The sequence below is a fragment of the Limanda limanda genome, chromosome 21, assembly GCF_963576545.1.
Source record: "Limanda limanda chromosome 21, fLimLim1.1, whole genome shotgun sequence".
Taxonomy (NCBI): domain Eukaryota; kingdom Metazoa; phylum Chordata; class Actinopteri; order Pleuronectiformes; family Pleuronectidae; genus Limanda; species Limanda limanda.
In genome coordinates, this window is record NC_083656.1 from 11,189,731 (window position 1) to 11,207,195 (window position 17,465).

A 17,465-nucleotide genomic window follows, 5' to 3' on the forward strand; every position below is an offset into this window, starting at 1 on the left:
CCACTCTGCCTTATTGCTTGTCCATTTTGCAGAACACGTCCCCAAAGGAAACGCTCTCTCTTGACATTTTAGATGTTTGACTAAAGAAGCCAAACCTTCAAGTTCGACATGGCTCTGCAGTGTTTCTCGGAATATAACGGTGATGAAGATGATGATGATGATGATGGTACAAGTGAAGGGCTTTTCCTGTAGCCCACCCAAGGTTATACTTGTACCGCTCGCTAAGTGGCTACTTCGGAAGTCTCTGAGTGATGGGCGTAGCCATTCACCCTAAGATAATAGATTTATCGCCCGATCCCAGTCTAACCCGTCGCGCCTGTTGCCCTTCGGGGGAATCTCCTGTATTTCCCATCGTTTGAAATGTTCATTTTTTTTCCTGCCTCATTCATGGGCAGATTTCAGATTGTCCGTCAATGTCTTCTTATCATTGCTGACCCTGCAGCAGTGGTCACCTATTAGCTTCGCCCTCTGGGTAAGACTCCCCCTCTAACCGGGCGCTGTTCGTCATAGTAATGCTGGTGAGACGTCGTCATCAGTGTACATGGGACAAAGGGATTGTCAATAAGACGTGAAACCTTTAATTTGTCCTCCCATCTCTGTCAAGGTCACTCTTTCCGTCGAGCTGACAAATGTTCATCTTTCCCTGAACAATCGGCAGCCGCACCGAATGCTCACAATTTGACTCTCGCTCCTGCACATTTAGCCCCCTTTTCCTCCAGCTGTAGGAGTATTTGGCTTAGTCCTGTCCTTGGTGCCTGAAAGCAGAGGCTAACGCAGTGGTTGTCATGGTGACAGGGAGCCAGGCAGGGCTGTGGTAATACTGTAATGATAAAGCTCTTCTGGATGGTGCCGCAGTAAACACAGCGCCACTAGGGTCCCGTTAAGGAAGAGCGCGGCGCACCGCCGTGCATGCAAAACGCCCGTAGAGCTAATATCAGCGCCGACAATGTCTCCTTGGTTATATCGCTTACGTTCGTGCCCCTCACCCCCCCCCCCCTCTCCTTTTCTACCTCTCCGTCTCTTTATTGCACTCAAACTCCGCTGCCCTGCTGTCTCCCCTTGATTGGTGAGATTCACGCCATTGTCTTCTCTCCTCCGCTCATCTTTTCACCTCCTCTTCCTCCATTCCTTCACTCTCCGCTCTGCATTCATCCATCGAAACACAATCAACGCTTTCAATCAAGTTCCCCTCTCTTTCTTTCTCTCTCTCTCTCTCTCTCTCTCTCTCTCTCTCTCTCTCTCTCTCTCTCTCTCTCTCTCTCTCTCTCTCTCTCTCTCTCTCTCTCTCTCTCTCTCTTTCTCTCTCTCAAAGGCCCGTTGTCATTTAAGTCTCTCTCTACCCCCCCCGTCTCTGACTCCGGCTCTTTTAAATTTATGTTGATGATCTTTCCGAATCTAATTCCAGAGTCTGGAGAACGAGGGGGACTCTATTGGGCCTTGAAGGTCATTGGGCTGCAGGTGTCTCACACACGGAGGCTCTACTGTAGGGAATTGAACCCATTACGCTTCCCACCATTATTTCAGTGTGCCTCTGAATCGTACATTCCGAGCATTAACATGGCTGTGCCGACCAAAACACACTCGCACACACCTTCATGTTGCAGTGAGGGGAGGGATTTGGCGGTGGGGGTGCAGAGACAAAGTGCCGGAGGAGATAAATAAGTGTGAAGTGACAGATTGCTACTTCTCCTTTTATCATCTTCCTCCACCTCTTTATTTCCCTCTGTCTCTCTGCTCGTGCCTCTCCATCCGCTCAATGCAGTGCTCGTGCAGCTACCACTTACTATCTGCGATCAGCAAGTGTGAGCGCACACCTCCTGTGCCCATAGGCTGTTTGTCTCCCTTGCAATGTGAGTCATGTCCACACACACAAACCGACACACACACACACACACATACACGGTCGTGCCAGGCACTCGCGCCAACGACACACATGTACACGGGCACATACAACATACACAGGCAGGTGATGAATAGCTTTAAGAACATTTTTATCCCTGTTAAAGCAGTGGGAGCGCCTCTCCCTGTTTCCTCACACAGAGCTCTGCTCGACATGCTGCTGCATATTTAAATAGGACGGGCTGCTGTGATGGATTGATCAATATTGATTTGATGTTCAGATCTACAGTGTAATCCACTGTGCTCTGCCATCAGGAAATACTGTCGGATTTAATTACCCAAACCATGAACATTTGGTTTTACCAGCACCGATACTATGTTGTGGCTTTTAATTGCGGCACGGTCAAATTAATTGCAGCACATCCTGTTGGTGCGTCGCATGTAGCATCGTTGAGTGCAACCCAGTGTTTATTTGTCCTGAATGTCTTTTTCCCTTTATCCATTTGCTGATGTTTAGGAGCCTGGAATCCCAGGTTTTTGAGACTGAGGTGTTATTTCCTGTGTGTGTGCTCGATGTCCCACCAGTAAAATCACTCGACGCCACAGTTTAATTTAGAGGAAGAGAGCGAATCTGCAAATCAGGAGAGGGTTTCCTGGTTGCATCGCAGGTCTCTGGGGCCCTCGCTGTATTTATATTGCCACCGCTAAGACAAGGAAGACTAGGCGCTTTGAAAATATTGTTTTGCAGTGGGTACATATTAATCCAGAAATGTAAAAAAAAAATAGCAATCATAGCTCGTTGTGAAATGGAAATTGAATAGTGTTTATTTTATATAGATTTTGCTCATATAGATTACATGATCCTCAGATTAGATACTGTACAATATTATATATGAATTCATTTTGAGCTGCTTAAACCAACAGCTGTTTTGTGTTTTCTCTTTACCCTGTGATTTGGAGCTCCGGACATGACCGCATAGGTACGATGAGCCTTATGAAGAGTTTTCTGCGACATTTAAAATGAACGTAATTTTTATTTAATATAAGATGAACTCAAAGTGACACCCCGGCCTGTACAATGTTTTTTTTGTTAAGATCTGATCATGTTGGACATCCTAAGACGAGGACCTCCACTGTGCTGTTAACTTGTCCGTTACATTACCTATAACATCCTTGTAGCTTTAAGCATCATTTGCTTAACATTATAATACATGTTTTCTAATGCATATGTTAGTCCGATCCGTTCATTTCATTGTACTGTGGAGAAAAACATTCCACCACTTCTAGATATTTTATGAACTTCCGTGTAGTAAAAATACACAGAACACGTCCTCCGTCCCTCTGCTTGACAGATTTGCTTTTATGGCTGAGACCTGTCATTTACTATCAGCCTTCCGGCTCCTGATATCCCTCCTCCTCTGTCTTTACCCCCTCACGCTTCCTCTCACTATCACTTCTTTTTAGAACTTCTCTTTTCATGACACAGTCACATCACGTCCAGATCATCGCAGAGACGAGCTACCCGATGCTTCGGTGTCGGCTACGTCAGTGACTCACGCTCGCTGGTTTGGCATCCGCTCCTCAGCGTCTCTCGCTCCCATCACGCTCTGTCCTTTCCTCTGAACTGCCTCAACTTTTTTCTTTGTGCTTCTCCACGCATGGATCCACTTCGTCTGGTCTCCCTCCCACTTCTTTGCCCCCTCCTGTGTGTCCACCTGCGTAGCCTACATACCAGATCTGACGTTACTGATGCTTTGTGACTATTTTCTGTTTGCGCTCTCTTATGTATTGCTAGTTTGAGTGTAATAACCTGAGTGTATTCACCTCTGAAAGGACTGCGGCGGGAAAAACGAACTGGGACAGATCCCACACTTCTAACTCCCCTCAACATTCCAGCCTCTTTACTCCCTGTGAGCACCAGGGCTCCCGGTCTGTTATTATATTACTAACATCATTCATGTCATCGCAAGAAATAAACGGCAGCATTAAAATAAGAGCAAAACACCTCAGGACAAAACTCTCCTCATCAACCTGATTTGTACATGTGAAGGGATCCAGGTGTTCAGCCAATGAGGGAGCATCCTGGGCAGGTGCCGCTGGTGCTATCTTGCTTCCTTGGGACAGGGGGTGCTGGTGTGGGGGTAGAGGTAGGAGGGTGATTGAGAACCTCAGCATTTGTGTGTTAGGGTGTAAGAGAGTGTGTGTGTGTGTTTTTTTGGGATACAGAGGGGGAGAGCACTGCAGCAATCTGAGAAAGTAGGTCAGACACCGACTCGTGAGAAACATAGAAGAGGAGAAAAGAGGTAGGGAGAAGAGATGGAGAGGGAAGGTGGAGATGGAGGGAGTAGAGAAGAAGAAGAGAGGGGGGGGGTAAGGCTAGACAGAGTCAGGGAAGGATAAATACAAAACAAAGACAAACAAACTTGATGTATACATTACAAACTGCTCTGGATACCAAGAGATACACTATTACAAACTATGTCGTTACACTACCTTGATTTAGTTGAAATTATGCAACATTAACTTTACTACTGTTCCCCCGAAACTCTCAAGTCTATAAAGCAACACTGCATAACCTACATATAAAACCAGTGAAGCAAATTTTGATACCAGTACAGCCATTTCAAAGTACAGACTGGACACTGAATTATGCATCACGGCTGACTTTCACGGAAGGTCACTTCTTTGGCTAAACGCTTGTCGGCTAATCTCCTCGACAAATACAGCGGGTCAGAGTCGTAAGTCCTCCGCTCAGTCTGTTTCTGTCATGAAGGCAAATATGTGTCGGCTCTCATCCAATTTTCAATCCAAAGAAGATCTGGGCGAGAGAAGCGAGACATTTTTTTGTTAAAGAAAAAATCAAATAAACTGAATCTCGTTCCCTCTGTTTTTCTTCGTTATTAGCCTTCCTCGTATAAGTATGTTGCTCTCGATATTACATAAGTGCATAGTGTCGAAAATACGAGGTGACGCGCACAAAAGACTGAGGGCACTTAGGCTTCTTATATATATGGACTCCACTCAAGTATGAATTACCTTTCTCTTTTGCTCTTCAGGCCACGTGTGTGTTTCATTATTTATTTGATAAAGCACAAAGTATACTGGATCTATAAATACGCTGCAGGGCCTGATAGGACTGGACCACAACAGGGCAGGATTGTGCACTAGCCATGCCCACAACGCTGTAATCACGCTACCTCAACGGGTTCGGTGACAATTGAATGAGCTACACTGGAATATTACGTTTCAACAGCATATAGACACTGGGCCCGTAGAGCACACAGATGGCTGGAGAAAATTGCCTGCGAGGGATGAGGAAATAAGAAAACCGGTAAAATAAACAACAGAGATCTCAGTGGTGGGACGCGGTTGTAACATCGCTTATTTTTTGGCTTCCTGTCAAAGATTTGAAGGTGAGTAAGCAGACGTGCAACTGTAAGACATGAAGAAACAGTACTACAACAGTTCTTGGCTAGTATTTATTTCCTTATTTGGTCACAGTTACAGCTTTGTACTTTCCTCACTCTTACATCTTGCAAAAACTATGGCGCATATAAACATTTTGTAGTTGTGGCAGTTAAACCCTATAGAACTGTAGTTTAATGTTATAATCCTCACCTAGAAAAAAATGTAAGCTTTTGAAAATGCTTGACAACTTTTGCCCAACCAAAACAACAGGGATCAGATAGCACAACAACAACAACAAATCCATAAAATCATGATTGTGCAAGAAAACATTTGTTTAAAATATAATATAGGCTACACATGCATATTAGAATGTACTGATTGTATAATTTAATCATTTGATTAACTTATAACCACAGTGAGGCATTGTTTTCCTCATGGCTCCTCATGATATGACACAATACTGACAGCTCATCTATTTTTACAACTTCATCGCTCATCACAATCATTTAACGCTGTCGAATAGAATTTGGTTTGGGTCAAACTGTGACATTGTCCGTTTCACGGAAGGTCAACTTATACCTACAGGATTCTGACCAAACAGGTCTTTGCTTGCCTTGTTTGAAAATCTCCTTGGTCTGTTTCTGAATGGGTCAGCTAAGATACCATTGCAGTGAGAAGTAGTTTTGTCTACAGTAGCACATGGTTCACTTTGATCAAGTGTATTTGGCTTAAGTATCACTGATGTACGTGTAGCTGACAGAACAAGGGTCACGCATAACTCAGTGGTTTCCTCTGCAGCTGGATGAGGTTTCAGACGACACTAAAGCTTTAGTTTTCCTTTATGCTTCTTTGCGTTTGTTTCCTTGCTGAATTCTCTTGATTTGCATCTGACTTTCCTTCCCTTTCTCACTTAGTTTTTTCTGTTTTTCTGTTCGCTTGTTTCTTCCCTTCTTCTAGTATGTGGCATTTGGCTCCCTATTCTTCATCCTCATCTCCATCTCCACATTCTGCATGGAGACGCACGAGGCCTTCAACACCATCCTCAAAAAGACAGAGAACGTCACCGTGGGCAACACGACCAGTGAGGAGATTGTATACGAGGTGGTGACTGACAGCTGGTTGACATACGTGGAGGGTGTGTGTGTCATCTGGTTCACCATTGAGGTCCTGCTGCGAGTCACCTTCTGTCCAGATAAGTTGGAGTTCTTCAAAAGCAGCCTCAACATCATCGACTTTGTCGCCATCCTGCCCTTCTACCTGGAGGTGGGCCTGAGTGGCCTGTCCTCCAAAGCTGCCAAGGATGTCCTGGGGTTCCTCCGTGTCGTCCGATTCGTCCGTATCCTCCGAATCTTCAAGCTCACTCGCCACTTTGTGGGTCTCCGTGTCCTCGGCCACACTCTTCGTGCCAGCACCAATGAATTCCTCCTGCTCATCATCTTCTTAGCCCTGGGTGTCCTCATCTTCGCCACTATGATCTACTATGCTGAGCGAATTGGCGCAGACCCAGATGACCCGACAGCCAGCGCCCACACCGCCTTCAAGAACATCCCCATTGGATTTTGGTGGGCCGTTGTGACCATGACCACTCTGGGCTACGGAGATATGTATCCGGAGACGTGGTCAGGGATGCTGGTGGGTGCGCTCTGTGCCTTGGCTGGTGTGCTGACCATTGCCATGCCTGTACCTGTCATTGTCAACAACTTTGGCATGTACTACTCTCTGGCCATGGCCAAACAAAAGCTGCCCAAAAAGAAGAACAAACATATCCCACGAGCACCACAACCAGGGTCCCCCAACTACTGCAAGCCAGATGCCCTGGCAATGGCTACTGCGTCACCGCAAAGGATCTTGGGAAATGTCCTCGGTGGAGTGATAGGTTCTGGAGGCCTAGGGGGTGACTGTCCTCTCGCCCAGGAAGAAATTATAGAGATGAACAGAGGTGAGAGTTTTTCCTTTCATTTTGAGAACAAATTAATGTACCAGATACTCATGTTTGTATTCAAGTGTCAAATTCCTTTATGAACTTAATTTATTTTTCTGTGCGACTGTTAAAGCTCAAGAAGTATTTTGTAAGTCACATTTCAACTAAGTAAATTGGGTTAAACGGACCCGCAGGCTTGAGGGAAACATGGACGGTTCAGTGATGGAACTTTTAGGAATGTGAAGGACTAGTTTGGGAAAGTGTTGACAAAAAAGTGTGAGTGCTATCAAGAAGTGATGCATAGTTGATTCCGGATCCACTCTGGAGAAATCACTGGCCCATCAGAACTCATGTGTAATTTATGATCAACTGGCAGGACCCCAGTCGCCTTAAGGTGTCCATCTGTCACTGGAGAACAAACACTACAGAAGAAAAATGAACTCAATTATCTATTAAAACAGTTTAATGCATCTCAATATGGGCTGACTTCAGGGGTTTGTGAATGAGAGGTTTGCTCTTTGCACACTGCAGCGTCAGCTTTCTGTCACCTGCAACAATAATGCACCTTTAATGCATCACTTTACTGCCTTAGTCATCAGCGAGCCAGAGAATGCTGGGTTTATCAGTGCTTTTACTACATCCTGTCTGCTTGGCTGTCTTCCAGTCTGAAAGGTTTCTTGGAGGTTGTGTCAGGAGATTTTCTTTAGCAGGAAATCCATCACTTCAAGCTCCAACACAAGACAAGACATACTTGCTTTTTGACACACTATATTCAACATATTCTCTTTCGATGGTGATCCGCTACTGCAGTCTTTTCTATACCCTCCTCCATTACCTTCCCTTCAGATTCCAAGCAGAACGGCGATGCAGCCTCAGCCGCTCTGGCAAACGAGGACTGCCCGACCATCGACCAGGTACTGAGCCCGGACGAGAGGAGCCCTATAGGGCATGGGCCGACCCGGGAACGCTACCAGCAGGACCACGCCTGCTTCCTGCTCAACACCAGGGAATTCCGCGCCACAGATGGGAATGTGCGGAAAGGTACGTTTCACACCAGGAGACAGAAACACAAACACGCCCATCTTATGCTAACAGACGCACACAGCAAGATGCCAGGGACAACATACTGTAAACATATGTCTGATCTATATGTGGATAGGGACACACGGGTTACTGCATGTACAGGAGATTAGACTCGAACATTTAGGAAAGATGGGTCGGATGAGAGAGAGCACACATGAAAGTGACTGTGGAAACCACAGATAGGAGGCTCCAGTCACAGCTAGCAGCAAAACACACACACATATTTAGAATCACACAACTCATGCAAATACACTCAGCTCTTCTATTCGTTTCCACCTCTTCACCTCTGTTGTTGTCTGTGTATCCATCGCCGCTTGGTATCATATTTTATTTCCTCTGTCGGACGAGATTTTCTGTCCCCCTACTCTACTTCTCTTCTTTTTTAAGTTTCTTTTCTCTTTCTCGCTCCCTCGATCGTGTCTTCCATATTTTTCCATGATGTCCGTGAAATTCGTCCTGTGTCCCACGGTGTCACGTTCGTTCATGCTCATTAACGATCTCTGTCTTTCTCTGTCTTCCGGACTCAGACAGTTGACCATGCATTAATTTACTTCTCGTCATTTCTCCTTCTCTCTCTCTCTCTCTCTCTCTCTCTCTCTCTCTCTCTCTCTCTCTCTCTCTCTCTCTCTCTCCTGCCTCACACCGCCCTTTTGATTTTGCCATGCTGCCCCCCCACCCCATCCCACCCTGACCCTCTATGATGACCCCTACCCCCGCCCTCCCAACCTAACCTACCCCACATCTCCCCTCCTGACTCCCTTACTCCCTTTCTTTACACCTCCCTCCTTTATGCCCCTCCTTTACACCCATGCCCTTATATCCCCTCGTTATTTTCCTTATGTGCTCCATCATAACACCCCCCCCCCACACACACACTTCTCCCCCACCTTGTTTAAAACCCCATGTGCATTACCTTCTTTACCTGACACCTTGATTCATTTTCTATTGCAATCCAACCACCACCACTGCCGCCAACCTGCACCAAAACACTCCCTCACACTCCCTCCAAACTTTGAACGCCCCCCCCTGCTGGCAACAAACTAGAGGCAGCAGCCCCGGCACCCAGCCCAGACTCCCCTCTGACTGAGGATTGGTATAAGATGGAGGGGTCTCTGCTACAGCAGGACCTCAATGCAAACTCCACCTCCTCCTGGATCAAACCATAGCCCAGAGGTAACACTGACAGAAGTTAAGAATTACACTAACCCTAACCCTAACCCAGAAATTCTGATCTGGCTCTCCATGATGTAGCATGTTTTGCACTAGTGACACTACACCAGCACAGCCACCCACTCAAACAGAGCCACAGCTGCACACACACACTCTGCTTGAGTTCAAAGGAGAGATACACACCGCCATTTCCACAGTGTTGTGTCTACATGTTCAATGGAGTTTGAGGTGTCGCCTGTTTCACACTCCTCACTGTGCCTGAATGTGTGCTGTCAGTTTTTTTTTTTTAAAGATCACATTAAAAGATTGAGTTAAGCTAAGGTTAGGCGCTAAGGTTTGGGGTGTAAAAAGGCATTTTAGGATTCCTCATCTTATTTGTGAGGTATTTCAGCACAGTATCCTACCTGCTTGCACATTTATCATCTTGTGAACTCAACGACAATCTCTATGAGCAATGTACAAGATGTTAAAGAAAAAAGAGAGTAATTGGGATTATCCAGTGAGATACACCCGTAAGGAATAGTGTGCACTAATATGTGCAAACTTGTGTGTTTGTGTCTGTGTGAGAGCTCAAAACGTGACGGCGTGCACACATGCAAATACACGCAGCAGCTCAGGTGAAAAAGTTGTCGTGTCAATAACTAATAAAAAGAGCTAATCAAAACGTGCACAGAAGAAGATTGAACGGGAACAGTGGGTCACGTTGTTGTCTGATGTGCCTCTGTGTTGTTGTCTCTCTCTTCAGGTTGTGTCATATCACGCGTGTGTATGTGGGCTTTTTCATTCTTACGTGTTATACACTGTGTCTCTGTCCTCTCAATGCCGTCCGTCTGAGTGTCGTGTTTGTGTGGTCTTGTGCGTGGCTTAATTTTGTTCTTTTCTTTCCCTTCTACTGTGTGTATTCGTGCCGCTCCCTCCCCCGTGGACCTCCACCATGGCAAACAAAAGAACACACTGCAATCCAGACATTTCGTGCCTTGAAAAATACTCTTTCCACATTTGTGCCCATGATATGCTCATTAATTCATGCACAGGTGAAACCGACAAACCTCAGGTTATAACTGAGCGGCACCTTCAATGCTGGAATTCATCTCAGGCTCAAAGATGTGCTTGGATGTACATACGCCTTATCTTATGCCAAATCAATTGGCCGGCCTCGCTGGCTTCACACTGCGGAGGCACTGATTGCAGTGTTGTATGACAATCATGTTTTCAAGGTCACTGGGGTAACGGGAGCCGTCGAGGTCAAGGAATAGTACCTCCTGAGACATGCCACGCTGGAGACAAGCAAACGATTTCAAACTTTTACGACTCGGTGTTCCGCCTCAGCTTTGTAAACAAAGCCGCAATGCTGATTTGCAAAAGATCGTGCTGTGAGCGTGTAATGGATCTGAAATACTATTCCCTCGACCGTTGTAACTGTGCTTTCAGTGCCTAGTGGAGTCCAAAGTTCAGGACCTTTTTATTTTTGTATTTGCACTGTGGAGACCTGGATGGAAAAATCAAAAGCTGCACTCTGTGACTGAAACACTCACACACTTACTGACCAGACAGACAGACAGACTTAACGCTGTGGCAGATTTGATTGAAAAGAGGCTACATGCTGTCTAAGGTAAGCGAGCCTTGAGCTGTCCAAGCCCTTCACTCAGAGGTCCCTGACACTGCTTCAGTTTCAATGGTTCTTATGTTTTAACTGCAATTTAAGTGCTGCAAAAATCCCTCTTTAAAGCCAATCAGGAGTCACAAGGAACATGCATCAGGGTCAGGCTTTTTTATACTGAACATTTTCAACCGCATATAATCCGAAATGCCTTTGTTTCTTTAGTTTAATGTTAATATATCAAACTTCGTGCACTGGGGAAAAAGATTATACTTTTTGGTCACAGTAAATACCAGAAAAAATATAAAATGTCTTTCGTACAAGTGTACAGCTCTGTGGCCTGTGCACAGTGTTACCCAACTCGCACCCAGTGGAAGTGTTTATAAAATTTAGATGATTCATTTTATAATTCAAAAAAATAACTAAACATCAGGAACAAGAGGGGAAAAAAAGGACTTACTGTCTCTGTTCTCAGCTGATACTAAACATCCTCCTTCTTGTTTTTAAAGAGGGATTCTCTCGCTGTCCAAAACTCCTTCTTGTGTGCTTCAGTTGTGGTTCATTTTGTAGATATATAGATATATAAATATACGCATTAAGATGTCTTTTGCCAACTTCTTTCTTTTTATCAGCTTCTCCGTTCCTTCTCTTTGATTGTTGGCCATTTGACTTACTATGCACCAAATGCAATATGCATGGCTCACTAAGGTCAAACGGTCAATCACCCCTTTGATTGCCTACTTCCAATCACTCCTCTTCTTCAAGGATCGCAGTCGTGTTTGGTTCTGTCTTTCTTCCTCTGTCTCTCCCCCCTCACCTCTCTCACTTCCTCAATCTACGCGTACATTAGTTTTTTCTTTTATTTCTTGGGTCTTTCTTGTGCTAATTTATGTTTCTAACGTGGTGTGAAGATCTTTCAAGTATTTTTGTGAAGTATTTTGTGGATATGATTGTTTTGTGTTTATTTTGAATTATTATATTTTGTTGTTGTTGTTGTTGTAGTTGTGTGCAAATGTTCAGTTTTTCTTAATGCTTTTGAGTTTTTGTACAACTTTGTTTTGTTGTTTGGTGTTTGCGACTCCCTCTGTGCTCTTCCTGTGTTTGAGTTTTACCATCACCCACTATCTTTTTTCTGCGAGTTGGAAAAGGTGAAGGAAATTGTCAAAAAAGTAGTGGAATTAATTCACATAAAAATGGCACAAATCTCACTTTATTAAAAAGTTTTATATTTTTATATTCCGAATTCAACCAAAGCCTTATTATGAAAACATTTAATGTATATTTGATGCAAAAAACAAGGATTATTCCTTTTTATGTAACACTCAGTATTTCAGTATTGCAACTCAGTACATTTTCGAGGTACAATTTTTAAGGATTATATTTCTATATTTATAGTTTGTTGTTGGAGGTATTCTCCTCGACAAGTGCATTTCTAGTATTCACTTACTGGCCACCACAGTGTCTGTTGCTTTGCCCATGCAAATGTATTGCAAATCTCTGTTGCATAAGTAGTTTATTTGGAAAACGTGTTTTTATGTGGTAACACTTGTCAGTGTCCCTCTTTTTGCCCCAGCGCTCTTTTAATCATTTGTAAAACTTGTTCAACATTGTCATGCATGTTGTGAAGTGTGTAGCGATACCTCTGTGTATCTTACTGTGTTGCCTCACCGCAACACTCTGCAAATATTCTTGTCTGAGCGAGATTTTTACCTTACCAGGAGAATAATACATGATATGTATATGTGTACATGTACATACGATAAATGTTAATGTAAATGTATGAGAACTATAAATATAAAAGTGTAATCAGGTCTGTATGACCTACATGCGGCTGACTAGAGGACGCAGGATAAAGTTGCATGTGATTTAGTTTCCCCCAAAAGAGAACCCCAGGTGCTGTTCGAATGTACAGACTCATTGTGGCTCCAGTGATGGTCGCGCAGAGATCAATATATCTAATTATAGGTAACAGGAGATCAACCCATCTTTAACAGGCCATTGATACCATGCAAGAATGATACAGTATGTGGCTCTGCCACGAATAGCATCTGAAGAGTCAGCAAATCCCCACGTGCATCCAGTAAGTGCTCATGAAAGAGCCGGACGTATGTGAAGGAAGGAACAGAGGTGATCGAATAGTTGTCTGCTTTTGTCCATACGAGCCAAGAAGGCACTCAAGAGCATTTGCACTTATGAAACAACATTTAAATCCACTAGATCCAGATTTTTGTTTGGCTCTGCACCAAAACAGCAGTCTCCTAAACATGTCTGATTTGTTTTTCATCAAGATCCCTGAATTATTCCCTGAGAAAGCAACAAATATTTCAGAAACGTCATAATCCTGGATCTGATCGAAATTTAAAAGTGTCTTCCTCGAACGATACTTGTTCTTCCACAAAATGTCGTTGGAACCTGTTCTGTAGTTTTTGCGTAATCCTGCAAACTAACAGATGGAATGATTGAGTCTGGTATGTCTCTTGCTGATTGAAACATGCTGATTTCCTTGGTAAACGCTGGTCAGAATATTTGCAGTCTCCCTCTCTCTGTCTGTGTCTTCCCTTCTCCACAACCTTCTCCTCCTGTGATTAACGCTCATTCTCCACCCCATCCCCTGCAGGCCGCCACTGCAGTGCAAGTGTAGCTAACGTCTGACTGTCGGTAGGTACGCACCCGCTCCGTAGTGTAAATGAAGTCTGACTTTGGACGGGAATTATGTCATCACTGAATACAGTGACAGGCAGACTCGCAGCCACTTCCCCTGACAGACAGACGGTCCCAAAGCACAAAGCCCTTGTCGATGTTGTTTGAAAATATAGTAGTTAGCAGAGAGAAGGAGGTAAGGTAGCGGACCATGACCGACGGCAGCGGCTGAGACATGATTACTTTCACAGGATAAGTCCAGATATTTCTCCGTCTTGAATTTTACAGCTATTTAAAAAAAAAAAATCTGTAAAAACAAACTAATGAACAAATCACCCTCTATTTTTTAAAGCTGCAAAACCAGTCATTTAAAGTATTTTTATCCTAAACACCAGAACCACGTTACCACTCTTCATCAGTTCCACCTTCATCATATCAAAAGACGGGAACTCATCTTCTCTCTCTCATATTTAACTCATGTCGCACTTGACAAGTGTTTCAAACCCTTTAATTCCAGATGTAAAGGGGACAAATTAAGGGCGTTTAATCAAAAAGCAACAGATCCAACATTCAAGCCGGGACTGAATTATCCAAACACGGCCCCCCTTCACTGAATTTTTCTTTTTAAAATCACGTGAGCAGTGTGTTATTCTGTATTTTTCTTTTCTCTCTTTATCCCTCTCTTACTTCTCAGCATGCTGGATGCTGAGTTTTACAAAGAACAGAGAATAGATCCAAAGGAATATCTCAGTAGAAACCAAACCTTTTGTTGTAATTTCATATACAGATTTCTCAACCTTATGTTTTTGGAACTAACTTAACACGTATGCTTAATCTGTGCATCATCTTTCACTGTTAATCAAACATAGCACACAAGTAAAGCCCTGAAAAAAATCAGGTGAGAGTTGTATTATACATGTAAATACCACAATACAGTAGATGAGCTATTTTTTATACTGGATATTTTTTCACCCTCATATATATTTATAAAACTGTTATTTTAAGGCAGGAATAAATACATTAAAGTTGTTTACATTTGTTAATTAAAAGATGTTTAACTCCAAACTATATTTAGAGTATTTTTGTAAGTATTTTGGCTCATACCAGTTGGACATTCAAAAAGTTATTATCAAGATGTCAGTCGGTGATATCCTTGGTTACCTTGATGAGTAGTTGGAAGTGTGCAGTCTGTTGCTAAGAAGCTGAAAAATGTTATCTTGTTTTTGATAAAGTATCACAGACAAACACATTTGTTTTTTTTCACCAGTTGAAGCATCAATATGAAACAGCAGCAAATTATATGATTATATGATCGAAAAACTGAAAGAAATTGAACTTGAGAATGAAGCAGCAGCACAGATTTGATCCCAGACAGCTCCTCTGCAATCTTTGCTCGACACGCAGCCTAAAGAATCCTGGTGACAATGCAACATCAATATTTTTACAGGCTGATGTGTCTGAGCTAATCATGACCAAAAAACAAAAAAAAAAGTTACTTTTATATGTTAATGTTCAAATAAGGTAATATAGAGTGGTGGGGTTGGCGAATGTGCGCCACATTACTGTGGTTTATTTGAGCAGGAAGGCACAAAGGGTGTCAATCTGTACCATGGGTGTTCTTTGTTGTGTGACTTTGGCCTTGTGATGGTTGGAGTTTGGCACAAATACACTCTAGAACTACACATTTTCAGCCAGTACAACACATACCCCCCAAAACACTCTAAAACTCCACCCATTAAAGGTCAGGTGGCCATTGTTGGGGGAGAAGCCTTCTACCTACCAATGGTGTTTTTTCTTATTCACTTCACCTGATGCAACAACACTCCGTCAGCACAGCGCCGCCCTCTCTGTGGCCGCTTCTAACAGTGCAGGGGGGAAATTTATTGTGTGCATGCTGTGTAAAACAAGTGGGAAAGGACACACGGGCCAACCTGTTTCTGCAAACTCACCTCAAGCAGTGGAAGTACGATGCACACGTACCCCTTTTTTAACCCGTGTGTCATTTCCCACTGCAAACAACATGTGAGCTGGCCTCCACCACAGGATTAGGTTAGGAGGGGTTTTTAAACGAGTCAACCATTTGAAGTTTGAAGGAACAAAAAGCAAATGGGACGTTTATGAAGGGCAGTGCAATTATATTAATTCATTAATGGTTTATCGCCTAAGCTTTTTAACCTGAAACTTCATGTGGTCAACTCCCACACTGTGACATCTGAGTATTTGCTACTGTGAGTTTGTGGTAAACTGTGTAATGGTTTGGGCTGAATAATTGTCTAAAACACCTGAACATCGTCTCTTTATTATTCACTTGACACGATGTCGGGTGATTTATTCAACGAGCCTCCTACAGCTTTTTACATTTCGTAGTATCTAAGAATCTTTTGCTTTTCTGTTTTGTAAAACAAAAATAAGACATATCATAACTCGCATTTTCTTGTTTTGTCCTGTCCTGTCTGTGTCTGTACTCGTTTGTCCTCTAAATGTCTTTTATGATTTGATAACCTTTTCTATTCCTTATCCTCCATTTATACTCTTTACTTATTTTTGCATATTTTCAATTTGGTTCCTTCTTATAATATTAAAATGTCATGTTTACGTTTCAATATGTAACATTCGTAAAAAAACAAAACAAATATGGAACATTTGTCATAAATGCCCAAATGTTTCACCTATAATTCATTTTATTTGCATACAAAATCAAAACAACAATACATAATATAATCTAATGTGTCAATCGATGGTCCAAATTATTTTCCAAAAGCAACGGGAAGCTACGAGAAGTCCCGCAGTCTCAATAACATATCAGGAATGGCTGGGTCTTCCCTGCGGCTCGCTCCTATCACTAGCCCCCCCTTTGAAACCTACGAGGCCCCGGGACCAATGCGCCGCTGTCGTTCCCCCATCCCGTCTATCTTGTAGCAGAAAGGAGGGTTGTGATTGGAGGATAATAGACGCAGTGGATTAGCTATGGACCGATCGCACCGGAGCCCCCGTTTGGATTGTTCACGTGCAAAAAACAATAGCAATAACATAAAATGAACTTGAATGTAGAGAGAATGACCGTATTGTCTTGTGAATCCAATGGTTTATGATGCATGCGTCAGGTTAGCTAATGGGGGGTCAAACACAAATCTTTAGTTTTAAGGGTTCACTTATTTTAAATTAGTAGAACAAATTTAAATTATATTAACATGTTTGTAAATAAGATATTGTCAGAGGTTAAAAAAAAAAATTATGAAAACGTGCACACTTACATTTTAAAACTAAGTATGTCGAGGAATGACCATCTTTTCCCCATGTGTCATGGACCAAATAAAACTGAGCTCACGACACCGTCCAGAGAAATGACCGCGAAAACAAGCTACTTCAGTTCCTTTAGCCAAAGACAAAAATACATTAATGGATTAGATTGATGTTGAATAGGTTTCTACTTTCTGTCTTTTGTGAATATTAATGTATTTACAGTCAATCATTTTTTGTAAATCTTTAAAAAAAAAAAACAGACTGACAATTCATTTAGAAACTCATTGTGACAACACAATGTCAAATGTAAAAAAAGAAAAACTAAGATTAAGTGGAAAAGAATAAAACTATTGTACCATAAGAGCCATTATCAAGTGTACAGCCTAACATGAATTTTGAAAATAGCATTTTTTCTTTCAATACATTGCTATATAAAATCCCATATGCAGATATTCCATTACATTGTATAGTAAAAGATCTATTCAGTCATTTTATTAAATGTATTTTTATCATCATGATTTCAATGCAATTACAACAATCAAACAAAAAACTAAATGTTTT

General features: G+C 42.7%; 1 protein-coding gene across 5 annotated transcripts in view; it reads left to right on the forward strand.

Moving 5' to 3' along the window:
* Nucleotides 1-16,580, forward strand: part of kcnc3b (potassium voltage-gated channel, Shaw-related subfamily, member 3b) — a 29,128-nt gene extending 12,548 nt beyond the window's left edge. The window contains exons 2-5 of one of the 5 annotated variants that reach the window (XM_061095160.1): nucleotides 6,205-7,186; nucleotides 8,015-8,209; nucleotides 10,167-10,187; nucleotides 16,423-16,580. In XM_061095160.1, coding sequence (XP_060951143.1) covers nucleotides 6,205-7,186; nucleotides 8,015-8,209; nucleotides 10,167-10,187; nucleotides 16,423-16,580 — 1,356 coding nt within the window. Of the gene's footprint in view, nucleotides 1-6,204; nucleotides 7,187-8,014; nucleotides 8,214-9,301; nucleotides 9,418-10,166; nucleotides 10,188-16,422 lie in introns of those variants that run through there. The other 4 variants (XM_061095163.1, XM_061095164.1, XM_061095161.1 and 1 more) reach the window with 4 other exon arrangements.
* The last annotated feature ends 885 nt before the right edge of the window (nucleotides 16,581-17,465 follow it).